General features: G+C 38.4%; 1 protein-coding gene across 1 annotated transcript; it reads left to right on the top strand.

Moving 5' to 3' along the window:
• The first annotated feature begins 9835 nt into the window (after positions 1-9835).
• LOC135085910 (uncharacterized) lies at positions 9836-17229 on the top strand. Its single transcript, XM_063980698.1, has 5 exons — positions 9836-9991; positions 11805-11959; positions 12218-12308; positions 16362-16481; positions 16992-17229. Exons 1-5 carry the CDS (start codon positions 9929-9931, stop codon positions 17223-17225), a joined length of 663 nt encoding a protein of 220 aa, XP_063836768.1. The 5' UTR covers positions 9836-9928; the 3' UTR covers positions 17226-17229.
• The last annotated feature ends 253 nt before the right edge of the window (positions 17230-17482 follow it).

The following is a 17482-nucleotide window of genomic DNA, read 5'->3' as shown; positions in this document are numbered from 1 at the left end:
AATCTTCTTTTTATTAAAGTTAGCAATACTTTCAACTACATGCACTGTAAATTCTGTGTTTATAGCAAACCAGTAAATTAATATTCTTGCGAGCATCTTTGCCAAATACATAACAACTACAGTAGACACAATATACATAACATTAAAACAATCGAGTTTTTCACAAAATAATTTCAATGGAAACACCAGCCATTTATCTTTCAGTGTACAATCGTAGCGAAAACACATTTACTCGTGTGTAACGGACTTTATTTCGCAAAATAAAAATATGATTGATGGTGTGGTTTACGATTGTCCATCCCACTTACACTGAAGCTTCAAACAAACTGTGGAACGTAGGGGAGACCGAGGAGAGTTGTAACAGAACTCATAAAAACTCATAAAACTCATTTTATTTTTGCAAGTAGGCTTTTAAAAGACCCGTCACAGTATTAAGAGTAGGCGCACACCGTTGATTTTTCGTCGGCCGATAGTTTAGTCGGGCAGTTGATCAGTATGGGCATGTATGGGAGTGCGCACACTACGCCGATTCGATTTGGCCGATTCTTCATACAAATTAAAATCGGGCACTACTATCGGCCAACTAAAAATCAACGGGGTGCGCCTACTCTAACCCTACAACAGGTTCGGGACAATAAATTGATCACTGCTGAGAAGCAGCGCAAGAAACTCAGTCACTATTTAATTACATTTTCGATTTTTGGAGACCTTTAGTTAACAGCGATACGCAACAGCGCCCATTTTGTTAGCTCGAAACTTGAACTAATAAATGCGCACTGTTATGAGCTCGCTAGTGGTTAATAAGTTCCAAAAAATCTAATATGTCACAACTCTTCTCTGTTACAATATTGTATGCCGTGGCAGTCTTTAAGACAACACTTAGTTCTTAGTACGTTTAGTTATAATAATAACTCATTTTCATGTATGCGTGTTTGTCTTGTTGGTTGTCCAAATAAATTAAATTAAAAAAAATCTTTCCTTGTTTCAACTCTCCTCAGTCTCCCCTATCAATGAAACGTTTTAAAATATTGCCGCCGGGAAATTCGGGGCGCTGCAATGAAAAAATATTGGCACTAAAACCTGGGACGCAGTTCCAATCCATCAAACTGACAAATACCTACGCTTTTTAAACTTTTACGAGACGAATTGAATAAAATTGATTTGAATTTGGAACGACATGCAAGTTTCTAAACGGTTATTTTTATTTTTTACGATTTTCTTTTTTCTCTTGCCTGTTTTCTTTAATTTTTCACTTGTTTTTCTCACATACCTACTACTTTTTAGTAGTTCTATTACTACTTCGTAATATTGCTATTTTGCATTGAATATTGTTAAAATCATAAATTAGCACAAACTAACCACCACAAAACTTACCTGTGGTTAAATGACAATTCAACACGAAAGTCTAAATTGTATTTTCTTGCAAAAATATATGTATACAGCAAAATGAATACCGCACTGGTTAAATTGCAGCAGTTCAGATTTAAAGATTGATAATAATATTTAGTCCATACTCGTACATAGGCGAAACCAATTTTGACTGATTCTTCTAACGCCCTTGGTCAAAACCACTTCTGGTTACTTTTCTTGACAAATGAAGCTGAGAACTAGACAAATGACTATTGAAAGATGCGCAATGCCGAAGCCGTGCTAACCATAGCGTTCGGCTTACCCTCCTACATAGCACGCTCGTGTCGCAAGACTCAGTTTACGGCAGTGTAAAACCTAGATTTATCGGCCGAAACTATCCGAGTTTGACTGTCGCCGATCGGCTGCAGGATGCTGCAATTCGAGAGATTTATCTCCGGACGTGACGGCCGGAGGCGCCATTTAAACATTTTAATAAGTTGAAGTTGGATCGACGTATGCGGAGTGGAGTTTTACGACCTTGGTTACTTCGAAGGAAATGAAGTTAATTTTATGGCCTTCGACGCTTATCCTGAGTTTTAGCAATTACTTTTCTAGTGGTCTAACTTTTGTTTTTTTTATCCACAAAGAGGAAGCTCTAAAAGGCCTGCATCTTACCTAATTGAAAGTGATAATCAGGTCGAAGATGGAAGCGAGCTTCACCCGGAATCCTCAACCACAGAGGAACTGGTTAACTTACCTCCAACTGCTGAATACAACAATGATGTGAACATTGTTATTAGATAATTTGGCAGACTTAGCTGAGATGGTGGTAGCTATCCAGACGGACTTAGTTCCATAGAACAAATTACGTTTTTGTTGGAATTAAATTTTAACAGTAGGCTGTATGACTAGATGTCCTTGCCTTGGTTTTTTTTTTTTTATTTGACATTTGGTGTCATTTAGTTTATTCATTCAACCCCGCCTTTTTCGGTGGTCATTGTATATTTTTTGTTTTGCTGAAATATAAGTTTGAAGCTGAAGAAATCTTGTGTTATCATTTCAAAATCGAATAGGTTATGGGCCCAGACCCACGCGAGTGATAAACAAAGAGCAGAAAGTAGTGAACAACAAAAGCGTCACTGCATGCGTGTTGGTCACAACCTCAAAATGGAATTTGGAAAAGCAATCAATCTTGAAAAATTCGATGGCTCCAACTTTAAGCAATGGAAATTCCAGATAAAATGCGCCCTGCGTGCCAAAGGGCTAGACATCAACACGCCAAAATCAGAAACAAATGCCACTCAGTGGAATAAAGATGACGGGATGGCAATGTTTATAATGACGTCTGCAATGGATCTGAAACAAGTAGCACTCATTGAAAACTGTGAAACGGCGCTTGAGGTGATGACCAAACTCGAATCCATCTATGAACAAAAGTCGGAAATGACCAAAATGATGTTGCATGAACGCTTTTACCAATACAAAATGTCGCCAGCAGATAGCATTGCTCAACATATAGCAAAAGTTGAAAGTTTGGCCAAACAGCTAAAAGAAAATGGAGAAGATATCAGTGATACTGCAATTATAACCAAGATACTGAGTACACTACCTCCTAAGTACAGATCTCTCCGTCAGGCCTGGATGTCACTTGATTCAAGTAAACAAACAATAATCAACTTGACTGCTCGATTATTGGACGAGGAGGCCAGCTTGAATGTTGAAGATGAGAATGAAACAGCTTTATTAGTGGCAAAACAGAGTGCAAAAAGAAAACCTGTCCCATCTTCTAAGGCAAATAAAGAGTCGGAAGAGAAATCACACCGTTTTATATGTTACAATTGTGGAAAGCGAGGTCACTTCGCAAGAGATTGCCGAGCTCCCAAACAAAAACAAAATGAAGGGGAGAGAAACATGTTAGCTTTCAATGTAGCAAGTGCTAACTGGAAAGATGATGATGAGAGCAGCAAATGGATATTGGACAGCGGTGCCTCTGCTCACATGTGTTACAAACGAGAAAGTTTTGTGGAACTGTATGAATATACTGGATCTCCACTGAAATTAGGAAATCAAGAAGCAATAGAAGTGATAGGAGAAGGAAATGTTCTGATTAGTAGGTGTGTCAATGGACAGTGGGAGACAAGTATCTTGAAAAAGGTGCTTTATGTACCAAACCTGAGAAGAAACCTTTTATCTGAAGGAGCTGTGACAAGGCAAGGCTATATTATTGTGAAGAAAGAAGCTGATGCTTTGATTTACAAAGACAATAAAATAGTGATGTGTGCATCTTTACAAAGTAACAATCTATATGAGTTAAAAGTGAAAACAGTTCAAAATCCTGTGTGTAATGTTGTGCAAAAATTGGACTTAAAAACATGGCATGAACGTTTAGGACACTTGAATGTCAAAGAAATTGAAAAAATGTGTAAAAATAATGTGATAACTGGTGTGGACTTATCAGACAGTGACAAGTTTGTATGTGAGGGCTGTGCTTTTGGCAAGCATGCTCGTCAACCATTCCAGAAATCCAACAGGGGACCACTGCAACCAGGTGATGTCGTTTACAGTGATGTTTGTGGACCATTCAATGTGCCGTCTGTACAAGGTATGAAATATTTTGTCATTTTCAAAGATGCTGCGACAAGTTTTAGATATGTGTACTTTCTAAAAAACAAGTGTGATGTGTTGAACTGCTTTAAAAAATATAATGCAAAAATCAAAAACTTTTTTTCACATGGTGTGCGCACATTTCATACTGATAATGGTGGTGAATACACTAGCAAAGACTTTAAAGAATATTTAGACAGTGAAGGTATCTCTCATGAACTCACAGCCCCTTACACTCCTGAACAAAACGGTCGGGCTGAAAGAGAAATCAGGACAATTGTAGAAAGTGCTAGGTCCATGCTGTATGCCCGTAGTCTACCACTCAATCTGTGGGCAGAAGCAGTCAACTGTGCTGTTTACTTATTGAATCGCACATCCTCTAGCCAAACTCCTAATATTACACCTATAGAACTGTGGAGTGGTGTAAAACCTGCCTTGGATCATATCAGAGTTTTTGGGTGTGAAGGATATGTCCATGTACCTGATCAGCTGAGAACAAAGCTGGATTGTAAAAGCCACAAAATGATGTTAGTTGGCTATGATAATAACAATTACAAAATGTATGACCCGAACACTAAAAGAATTACAGTTTCAAGAAATGTGATTTTTAATGAACAGAAAAGTCCTGAGATTATAAGGAATGAATCACGGATTTTCATTTGTGATGATAATGAATGCCAAGAAAATGAAGAGATAACAGATCACTCAGAGAGGAATTTGATTGATCAGAGCAGTGAAAGTGATAATAGTACATACTCTGCCGTTGATGAACAAGATGAGACATATGAACCTTCACAAGAAATAGATTATTCTAACATATGCGATTCAAATGTTACTCTACGACCACGAAGGAATCAAATTTTTGAGGCCAACTTATTAGAGCTAAATATACCTGTTACTTATGATGAAGCAGTTAATAGTAAGGAATATAAACTATGGCTAGAAGCAATTAATGAAGAACTAGAGGCTCATCACACCAATAATACATGGAGTTATGTTGATAAGGCAGATCAGAGAACTATAACATCGAAATGGGTTTTTGATATCAAAAGAAACCAAAATGGTGAAGTTGACAGATATAAAGCTAGACTTTGTGCCCGTGGTTTCACACAAGTTGAGGGAATAGATTACAAGGAAATATTTTCCCCCACCACGAGGTATGAGTCAATAAGGATACTTTTGTCTATGTCTGCTGAATATAACTGGAAAATAAGACAGTTAGATGTTAAAACAGCTTTTTTGTATGGGGATTTAGAGGAGGACATTTTTATGGAAATCCCTGATGGGGTAAGGCACCTTTAAATAAAATTTGTAAGCTGAACAAATCCTTATATGGCTTAAAACAGGCGTCCCGTTGTTGGAACAAAAAGTTTACAGATTTTTTATTAAAGTTTGGATTTGTTCAGTCACAGGCAGATAATTGTGTGTTTGTAGGAAACTTTAATGATGTTAAAGCCTTGCTAATTTTATATGTTGATGATGCTTTGATAATGTCTCAGTCAAATACAGTATTAGATCAAATTGTTAACTACTTAAAGCAAGGATTTAATATCAAAGAATTGAGTTTAAGCCGCTTTGTTGGTCTGGAAATTTTAAAATCTGATAATTCTGTATGTATCTATCAAAAACAATATATTGAGCAAATAATACACAAATTTAATATGAGTACAGCACACCCCTGTAATACACCTGTTGATGTAAATGTTCAAATAACTAAAAGTGATGATGATAATGAGAAGATTGATTTTCCTTATAGAGAGGCCATAGGGTCATTATTATTTTTGTCCACAGCAACTAGGCCAGATATTTCATTTGGTGTTAATCTATTAAGTAGATATATTAATAGACCGAGTTTAGAACATGTTACACAGCTTAAAAGAATAATTCGTTATCTTATTAAAACTAAAGATTTATGTATCAAGTATCAAGGTCATGAAAATTTAATGGGATATTCAGATTCTGATTATGCTGGGGATCTAGACACCAGAAAGTCTACTACTGGCTATATTTTTATGTTAAATGGTGGTCCTGTATCTTGGGCTAGTCAGAAGCAGTCCTGTATTGCATTGTCAACCACCGAGGCCGAGTTTATGGCTGGATGTGAGGCCGCCAAAAATCTTTTATGGTTGAAACAATTCTTTAAAGAAATTGATATTAATGTAAATTGTACAACTTTATGTATTGATAACCAGAGTACAATTAAATTAATAAATAATCCAGTCTATCATAAAAAAACAAAACACATTGATGTTAAATTTAACTTTATTAGAGAGAAGGTACAGCATAACTTGATCAGTATTAAGTATGTGCCAAGTTCTGAACAATTGGCTGATATTTTGACAAAGGCTCTCCCTACTTCTAGATTTCAACACATAAGAGATGTAATTTTATCTGATAATTGATGGGTATGTTTTGTTATATATTTCTAGAATACACTGTTATGTTGAATAGAATGCATTGTTAAGTTGAACACATAGTATGTGTAGTTTATTTTTGTTGTGTACCTATTATGTATACCCTTTGCATATTTCTATTAGTTTAAGAGATGTTAGTATGTTAACTTTAAGCTTATGTATATCATAAGATGTTATAAAATTTAGTGGGAGTGTTGGAATTAAATTTTAACAGTAGGCTGTATGACTAGATGTCCTTGCCTTGGTTTTTTTTTTTTTATTTGACATTTGGTGTCATTTAGTTTATTCATTCAACCCCGCCTTTTTCGGTGGTCATTGTATATTTTTTGTTTTGCTGAAATATAAGTTTGAAGCTGAAGAAATCTTGTGTTATCATTTCAAAATCGAATAGTTTTCACGAATTTTAGTAGGTAAATATAGAATTTCCAGAAGATTTAACCTCATTGCTTGTCAGAAGTATGTCTGAGGCCTTTCCACCAAGTCGGAGCAGAGGGGAGAAATGTTTTGAACCAATCAGATTTCATTCAGATTGTATGAAATTCAGAGAATGAAATCTGGTTGGAACCTTGGTAGAAACCGAGCCTTAATTTAATGATCCGGAAATTCAATATGTCGGCCACAGCTCAAACACCAAACTACTAGTGATAAAACGGATTCCTTTGTCTCCATCCATGGTCTTGCATCCGCGCCATAATTACAGCGGAACAATAAACCCTCCACATTACCCTAACAAGTCAAAAAACATCCCATTATCATAAACTTTTTATGGCACGAGTGTACGTTTGCGACGTTCGAGGAATATCTGTCGTGTAGAGGAAGTGATTTGTTTGTATGAGCGATCATCCTTTTGCTTAATGCTATACTTGGGTGAAATATTCTCAGGGAAAAGAATCTTCGAAATTGTTAAAATATACTTTGGTACCTAGTTAGTATTTTTACTGTATAAAAAGAAAAACTTATAAAAAATCTGTGTAAAAAATCCCATGAAGTAACTGTTTATAGAAAAGACAAAAATGTACTGAAAAATATTCTTTAATACTGCTAGTCCTGAAAAGGGCCCACATGCTAAGATATTAGATTACCTTTTAGGACTTACATGCTAATAACTTAGCATCTAGACCCTTTTCGGGACACATAAACACGTCCCAATATAGCTTGCTCTACCACTACTTCAGGATAACATCGGGTAGTGCTAAGAAGAAGTAGCGGACGAAACTCATATTTATTACGAAAAATATTGCAATTTACAAGATGCAATAACTAGCGGCCGCCCGCGATTTCGTACGCGTGGATCCCGTTTTACCCCCTTTATCTATCTTACGCGGTTTAGATTTTTTCATACAAATGTTTTTTCCCGATATCTCCCGTTCCCGAGGGAATTTTGCAATCATCATCATCATCATCATCATGTCAGCCACAGGACGTCCACTGCTGAACATAGGCCTCCCCTAATGCTTTCCACGTTGATCGATTGGTAGCGGCCTGCATCGCTTCCCTGCTACCTTTACGATGTTGTCGGTCCACCTTGTAGGTGGACGTCCCACGCTGCGCCTCCCGGTACGCGGCCTCATTTTGCAATATCCTATTGTAACTATATAAGCTTTAAGTTTACTAAGGTACCTGCATGCCAAATTTCAAGCGTCTAACTTAAGCGGTTTAGATTTTTCATAAAAAAGGATTTTCCTGCTAATTCCCGTTCCCGTGGGAATTCCTAAGTATCATATAACCTGCCCAGGAGTATGAAGAATAATTATTGTACCAAGTTTCATTAAAATCCGTCGAGTAGTTTTTGTTTCTATAAGGAACATACAGACGGACAGACAGACAGACAAAAATTTTACTGATTGTATTTTTGGCATCAGTATCGATCACTAATCACCCCCTGATAGTTATTTTGAAGATATATTTCATGTACAGAATTGACCTCTCTACAGATTTATTATAAGTCTTAGAATGTTATAAGTATAGATTACCAAAGAGTCATTATGTTCTCGATTTAAAACATTTCTTTAAAAAATTCCATAAATGATTACTTAGCTTTTTATCTTGACATAATGGTTATGGGCTGATAGGTAAATTGATCGCTACGTGAAATTGAGAAGGCAGCTTGATCATTCCATTAAAACGGCAACAAACAAACAAGTTAACCGTTTATCCATATTTAACCGACATAATAAAAGCCCGAAGTTATTGTTGGAAGTTTATGAAAGAAAATAAAATTTAAAATGAATTATAAAATACAACATTGAGGTTGCATTTTAAATACAAAGATTCCACAAAATAATCAAGTATTTGAAATCAATTATTTTTTCAGCAGGCCGCACAATAAAATATCAGCGAAGGGTTTTTATAACTTGAAATATTTAACTTGTTTGAGAAAAGCGTCTGTGTTAATTAATATGATAAATAATTCCATTTGCGCGCCGACCGATCAACACATTTTATACATGCTCTGTATAATAGGCATGTGAACGGGATTGGTGTCGTAAAAATTACACTCCATTTAAAAAGAAAAGAACATTTCAAAAGTGTGTGGTTAAAACCTGCCTTGTTATGCATAAAAAAAAAGATTTTTTCTGTTTCTTCGTTTGTCTTAAGAAGTTTTGCGATACGGGTTGTACCTACTTATTACGTCTCTAATACTATCTAAGCTATCAATGTAAAAATCATAGTTCTTATATTTGCATGAACTATTAAATAGTGCTTACAAATCGTCAATAACCTACTAAAATATCGCCAGCACAGGTACCTTTATCTATAACTAATTTTATTTTATTACCTGTGCTCTATTTGCATGGTCCTGTGCACCTATCTCAAAACGAAGTGAAGAAACTTAAAAATAAAAACCTTTTCATAAACAAGTGAACATTTTTTAACGAGATTGTTTGACAGCGTGTATTTAAAAACTTTTTATCATCTGTAAAACGTCGACCATCATTCGCGAGATCGACTCAAATAAACGACACACTGTCCAATAAAAACACAAATAAAACAAATCCTTATCGCGAAATAGGCGTGTGTTTTATGCTTTTTTAATGCTATGGAGTTTTTGAAACACTTGCATAAAATAAACGATATTGTAGTCCGGGAGCTTGATGTAATATTTTGTAGAGTAGAGTTGTTTTAATATCGGTAAATAAGGGATGAAAACTAGACAAAGCAACAATAATGAGATTTTCGCCTCTTGGTGATTTAAATATAACCAATTACACAATGCTGCTTCAAACTATATTCATGTAACAATTATAAAAATATAGTTTCTACAAAGTATAACATCATTTTACTTTACAATTTTATAATGTGTGTAATTAGATGAATTAGAATTAAGAATAGAAATCATACCATTGGTAGACAGACAAGATAATTAAGGCCACAAATTTTGATAAAAAACTTACTTAGGTAGGCACTTCTATAAATTCTCTCCTAGCTCCCAGGCTATAAGTCGCGAGCCGCACTTACCACTGACTGCGTTAAAATACAGCATATTCGCGCACAAAAAACGCTTTTTAGTGTTAAAATAAAATGAGAATAGGCAGTTAAAGTGGATTTCGTATCCGAGAATGGTGCCGTTCGTTGTCTTTTTGGCAGGCGCATTCGGGGCGGCAGTGGCGAATGTTCAGGAGGTGATTCTAATTGTTTTGTTCCGCGGTTTATTGTCGGATTTAACCAGATTTCCGTACGTCGAGAGGCGTAGCGAATGGACGCGGTTGTTCTTTTATGGGAATAAACTGTTGTTTTTAACAGGCCGTGCATTACCCTGTCCGAACGTCGAGGTTGGAAGCGGCATGTTAATTTGGGGCGCAATGCGGTAGTTTTCAAACGTTCGCGAATGTATAAAGTACGGTAATGAGCTGAGATATTGTCGTTGCGGATGTTTTTGGACTGTATTTGCTGTTTTAAAACTACTGTGGCTGGATAATAGTCAGTTTTTCGTGCGGTAGAAAGTACTAATTGTATAAATTAATTTAATAACATTTTGAAAAGTTTCTCGTGCATTTTAGCTAGTCCTGGTAATTAAATAGTTAAGGATGGAAGTTATTTTTGTGACCTAGCTGTTTCAGGGAAAAATTGTACATAGTAGGTATTATGACGGAAACGGAAATCGGAGAGGAAGTCTTAATTGGCTCTACCATATGCGCTATCATAATGGAGGAGTACGAACCGATGTTACAACAATAAGTAACAAGGACAAAATTACAGATATTGTGCTAATAATGGCTTGCGCAAGTATTGTTGGAGTAAGAAAACACAGAAATAGAAACTTATTTTATGGGATCACGGATCTGGATTTTTACATTCTATTTAATGAGTTAAACCAATTTATTAAACTTGGCTAGCGAATAAAAGCATTGGAATTTCTTTATAGGAATGATATCCAAAACATTAACACCAGTATTTACAAACGATGCTTGCTTAATTGAAGCAGCAAATCAAACGCATAGCGTTGAATAGAGCTATGTGATTGGTTCGTGTGTCACCCTGTGCGTCCACGCGCACTGTGAGACCTCAGTAATGTGAATACGGGCGTAAAAGTTTTGACCAAATGCTCCATTTGCCTCTAGAAAAATAGTGAGAGTGTGCTCCTACAATGGAGACGGCGAAACGTTCAGGATAGGTTAAAGTTTGGGGACTTAAAAAAGATTTTCCGAATAAGTAGAAAAAAACTTACCAAAACTTTCATTTTTATCGCACTTGCAAACAAGCTCCCGGCGTCCCAACTCTCAAGTGTCAACTGGACGAAATTACTCCAGCGCACTTATTAAGTATGATACACTGATTAACTATTAACACTCCGGGCATGAGGAGAAGGGGGTATCAAGGAACGATGAAAGGGAATCGCTCAGAGGGGATAAAGGGGATAAGTGGGCGGCCCACACTAATGGGAAGTCGGGGTATTTACTCGTGTTGCTTCATATTTCGTTAATGTTTTAATTAATTAAGATTATCTTAATGGTGGTAATATTTTAAGTGCCCCGCGCTTTCCTATGAATATTAATATGAACATACACATAATAAACCCATGGTTAGTTTACACGTATGGAGCAATTTTTAACAATAATATCTCAAGGCATTTAAGTCGATGCTTCGTTCGTTTCAGCCGTAAGACGTCCAATGCTGGTCAAAGGCCTTCCACAAAGACCGGTCCTGCGCCACCCGTATCCAGGCACCTCCTGAGACCTTCACCAGATCGTCGGTCCACCTAGTGGACCATCAAGTTGATGCTGAAGTGGGCCTTAAAAGCTACACTCATTCTTTATTTAGTTGAGTTAGTCTAGTTATGTCTATTTTTTTTTAAACAAAGGCAACAAATTCTGTCAAATGCGAGAGTTGTGTCATCATCACTTATAGTACTTTACGAAACCCCGTTTCACCCTATTTCAAAATCAATGAAATCTTAATAAACTTAGACGAAATAAAGTCATGTTTCTATTACAGAAATACTTTCAAGAAAACAGAGTACTGGCCAAAGCCATCGTGGAGGCTCTACAGGACTCCAGATTCGAGGAGGAGCTGCTGTTTGACTTGAAGAAGGAAAACCAGGTCTACCTCAACCGCACCATGTCTTTGGTCATCAAGTATATTGTTAAGAGGTAAATCTTAATTGTAAAAATGGAAAAAACATCCAATATGCATTAAAAATGCATCCAATTTGATTAGGTGCTTCAGGAATTGGTCTGATTTTCTGAATATGAAATACTCTCCTAGTAAATTTAGGATGCGGGCAGAACCGGTTTAACCGAAAGGCCTTTGTCCAATAATGGACGTCATTTTTCCAAAAATGTTTCAGAATGCACGTTAATAAGTTATTACAGATGAGAGTTTTTTTATTTTTAACTTTTTTGTTTCAGAGAAGTGGATAACTATAGGTCTCGACGAACTGATGCCATTAGCAGAAGAATCTACTCGTCACTAATTATGAAACTTATCGATATTGCAAAGGTTTGTATGATTAAATTATAACGTTATTCAGTTTAACATTAAGATACTCGCGAATTACAATCAATTTATTGATGTTCCTTAGCTATGAATACAAAATATTATTGGATGAATGATTAATCTTTACACGAGTAACAACTTTCTTTTTTCTATATTTTTTGTTTTTTAATGCAGAACATGACAGTTATTTTACCACGATAACACCTTACATAAATACTTATTAGGCAGCATCTTAATGCTGCTTGATTATTTTTTGGATTGTATGTGGAAAAAGAAGGAAGAGTAGTTATCACCTCTCACCGTGGCACTCACCGAGCTAAGGGGTTATACGAAGACCTTAATCCCATAATCGAACCATACCTGGATTTATTCCCCATCGCGAGGGAGCTTTGAAAGCTACATTGACAAATTACAATATTTTCAACAGGATCTACCCCGCAATACGAGTGCCAGCAACAGGATAGAAACTGCCCATAGATACTATACGTCGGTGGAGAGCAGAGACATGCACGACCAGATGGCCGACGTGCAGGTCTTCCACGCGTGCGCACGGCTGTACGACATCATGTTCACTGTGGGTACCTGGGTTTATTTCAAAAGAAGCTTACATTTAGTAGAGCGATCTATAATGCATATAAAAGTGAGCATCTATCTACAATTGCTAAAAGCGAAAGGTCACTGATTGACTGACTCACTCACTCATCACGAAATCTCAGAAACTACAAGTGCGGGTTTCAAATTTTGCATGAGGGTTCCTTTTAGAACGTAGGTGCTCACTAAGACGGAATTTTACAAAATTCAACCCCTAAGCGAGTAAGCCGGGATCCACGCGTAAGAAGTCGTGGACGGTCACTGACTGACTCACTCATCACGAAATCTCAGATACTACAAGGAGGTTCTGGGAGTCTCAAATTTTGCATAGGGGTTCCTTTTAGAATGTACGTGCTCACTAAGACGGGATTTTGCGAAATTCAACCCCTAAGGGAGTAAAATTGGATCCACGCGTACGAAGTCGCGGACGGCTGCTTGTGTCCAAATAAAGGTAAGCTTACATCTGCCGCGCAACACGAGTGCTAGCAACCGCATAGAGACGGCCCATAGATACTACACGTCGGTGGAGAGCCGAGACATGCACGACCAGATGGCCGACGTGCAGGTTTTCCACGCGTGCGCACGGCTGTACGACATCATGTTCACTGTGGGTACCTGAGTCTATTTCAAAAGAAGCTTACATTGAGTAGTAGAGCGATCTATAATGCATATAAAAGTGAGCATCTATCTACAATGATAAAAGCGAAAGGTCACTGATTGACTGACTCACTCACTCATCACGAAATCTCAGAAACTACAAGTGCTAGGAGTCTCAAATTTTGCAGGGGGGTTCCTTTTAGAACGTAGGTGCTAACTAAGACGGGATTTTGCAAAATTCAACCCCTAAGGGAGTAAACCGGGATCCACGCGTACGAAGTCGCGGACGGCCGCTAGTGTCCAAATAAAGGTAATCTGCCCCGCAACACGAGTGCCAGCAACCGCATAGAGACGGCCCATAGATACTACACGTCGGTGGAGAGCAGAGACATGCACGACCAGATGGCCGACGTGCAGGTCTTCCACGCGTGCGCACGGCTGTACGACATCATGTTCACTGTGGGTACCTGAGTCTATTTCAAAGAAGCTTACATTTAGTAGAGCATCTATCTAAATTATATAACTCAAAAGTGACTGACTGACTGACATAGACTATAAACTATAAACGCATAGTCCAAACCACTGGACGGATCGGGCTGAAATTTGACATGCAGGTAGATGTTATGACGTAGTAAGAAAGGATTTCACGAAACTCCACCCCTAATGGGGTAAAACGAGATCCACGTGTACAAAGTCGCGGGCGGCCGCTAGTATGCATATAAAAGCGAAAGGTCACTAATTGACTGACTCACTCACTCATCACGAAATCTCAGAAACTACAAGTGCTAGGAGTCTCAAATTTTGCATGAGGGTTCCTTTTAGAACGTAGGTGCTCACTAAGACGGAATTTTACAAAATTCAACCCCTAAGCGAGTAAGCCGGGATCCACGCGTAAGAAGTCGTACACGGTCACTGACTGACTCACTCATCACGTAATCTCAGAAACTACAAGGAGGTTCTGGGAGTCTCAAATTTTGCATAGGGGTTCCTTTTAGAACGTAGGTGCTCAAAGACGGGATTTTGCAAAATTCAACCCCTAAGGGAGTAAAATGGGATCCACGCGAAGTCGCGGACGGCCGCTAGTATCCAAATAAAGGTAAGGTCACATCTACCGCGCAACACGAGTGCCAGCAACCGCATAGAGACGGCCCATAGATACTACACGTCGGTGGAGAGCAGAGACATGCACGACCAGATGGCCGACGTGCAGGTCTTCCACGCGTGCGCACGGCTGTACGACATCATGTTCACTGTGGGTACCTGAGTCTATTTCAAAAGAAGCTTACATTGAGTAGTAGAGCGATCTATAATGCATATAAAAGTGAGCATCTATCTACAATTGATAAAAGCGAAAGGTCACTGATTGACTGACTCACCCACTCATCACGAAATTTCAGAAACTACAATTGCTAGGAGTTTCAAATTTTGCATGGGGGTTCCTTTTAGAACGTAGGTGCTAACTAAGACGGGATTTTGCAAAATTCAACCCCTAAGGGAGTAAAATGGGATCCACGCGTACGAAGTCGCGGACGGCCGCTAGTGCCCAAATAAAGGTAATCTCACATTTACCCCGCAACACGAGTGCCAGCAACCGCATAGAGACGGCCCATAGATACTACACGTCGGTGGAGAGCAGAGACATGCACGACCAGATGGCCGACGTGCAGGTCTTACACGCGTGCGCACGGCTTACGACATCATGTTCACTGTGGGTACCTGGGTTTATTTCAAAGAAGCTTATATTTAGTAGAGCATCTATCTAAATTATATAACTCAAAAGTGACTGACTGACTGACATAGTGATCTATAAACGCATAGTCCAAACCACTGGACAGATCGGGCTGAAATTTGACATGCAGGTAGATGTTATGACGTAGTAAGAAAGGATTTTACGAAACTCCACCCCTAATGGGGTAAAACGAGATCCACGCGTACAAAGTCGCGGGCGGCCGCTAGTATGCATATAAAAGCAAAAGGTCACTAATTGACTGACTCACTCACTCATCTTGAAATCTCACAAACTACAAGTGCTAGGAGTCTAAAATTTTGCATGGGGGTTCCTTTTAGAACGTAAGTGCTCACTAAGACGGGATTTTGCAAAATTCAACCCCTAAGCGAGTAAGCCGGGATCCACGCGTAAGAAGTCGTGGACGGTCACTGACTGACTCACTCATCACGAAATCTCAGAAACTACAAGGAGGTTCTGGGAGTCTCAAATTTTGCATAGGGGTTCCTTTTAGAATGTACGTGCTCACTAAGACGGGATTTTGCGAAATTCAACCCCTAAGGGAGTAAAATTGGATCCACGCGTACGACCGCTAGTGTCCAAATAAAGTTAAGCTCACATCTACCCCGCAACACGAGTGCCAGCATAGACGCAACATAGAGACGGCCCATAGATACTACACGTCGGTGGAGAGCCGAGACATGCACGACCAGATGGCCGACGTGCAGGTCTTCCACGCGTGCGCACGGCTGTACGACATTATGTTCACTGTGGGTACTTTTTCAAATGATAAGCTTACGTGAAGTACTTCAAAATTACCAGAAAAATTACACCTAAGTGGTCTCATAGGACAACAAAATTTCTAGTGAAACCACTCTATCAATTAATTAATGGATAATTAAAAAGAAGCTCTTCCGTCTTGAATTCATTAACTGTCTTGGTTAGTACCCTGCTGTGGAAGCCCATTTGTGCTGGAAAATGCTTATCATAAGTATTATTTGGTAGGTACCTAGGTACTTAATAGTTCAAAAGGCTACATCCACGAAAAGCCTCATCTGAAATACTTCTTACTAAACAGTCAAGTCGAATTCATCGAACATCATTAAAAGTAAATTGACAGTTTCTTTTTTTTTCTCACTCAGGCACCAAGGATCCTGGCTCAATTGGGGAAACTAGACGACCTGACGCCTAGACTGCTTGTGAGAAAACTTAAAGCCATGGAGATTAAGCCAGTGCATTTAGGAGTTGCTTTACTTATTCAGGTATGTTAATTTTATTGCCTACTGTTAAAATGGTTGAATATTGAAACATCGGTTCGCTTTGATAGCGAATTAGCGACGGAGGCCTATTCCTGTGGCTGCCATTTAGTGTAGTGTGAAGCGTAGAATACTTATGTTTGAATGTTGGTTTTGGTTGTAAACAATAAGGGTGGGTGGCACCATCTTACTTTGACAGTAATTATGACGATAACCGGTGCCTTTTGTATGGAGTTTGACAGATTTTTGACGTTTGTCAAAGTTAAAGTGAGATGGTGCAACCAAGCCTAAGAGTTTTTCTGCGCATGCAATTTATGGGAAATGCTGTCTAATGTACAAGTTGCTACTTGCTACTTTAAGCTGTAATGAGTCCAATCATACGAGTCCTTAATGCCAATTGTTTGGCATTAAGGACTCGTATGTAATGTTTCAAAGCTTTTTATAGTTAAAATATATAGTTTCGGATGGTTTATCAAAAATATTGTTACATTATGCTGCTTTTCTGACACGTTTCAGTACTACCTCCGTAACACCGTCAACTTCGCGATACGGTCCCGTACCATCGAGGTTCTAGCCACCAAGCCCCAGGACGTGGGTCCCCAGGTCATCGACATGCTAAAGGCGCTAGCCGCTCGCCTGCTGCCCGTGGCGGAACTGTTGGATGTCCACCTGGCCCACTCCAGCCCTGCCTTCAAGGATTCCTGTCCTAACACCTGGCTTGGTATTGTCAATAATAAACAACTACGATAGCACAGTCTTTTGTATTTTTTTTACATATCGAACCCTGGCCTCTAAGCGTGTAATCGTAAATAAAAACAAATGGGACAGCGGTCATTTTGTCTTTTTTGAATTTTGGAATCCTGTGATATTCAAATGCTAGCTCAGTCATTTGTTTTTTATTCAACCTTGGAATCCTTCTTCATCGAATGCGTAAAATCAAATTCGATGGTTGTCATTTATTTTTTAACTATCTTTGGAATTTTGATCCTAGAGAACAGCACGTTCAT

This window comes from Ostrinia nubilalis, chromosome 2, assembly GCF_963855985.1.
Source record: "Ostrinia nubilalis chromosome 2, ilOstNubi1.1, whole genome shotgun sequence".
Taxonomy (NCBI): Eukaryota; Metazoa; Arthropoda; class Insecta; order Lepidoptera; family Crambidae; genus Ostrinia; species Ostrinia nubilalis.
This window is presented reverse-complemented; position numbering and strand designations above follow the sequence as displayed.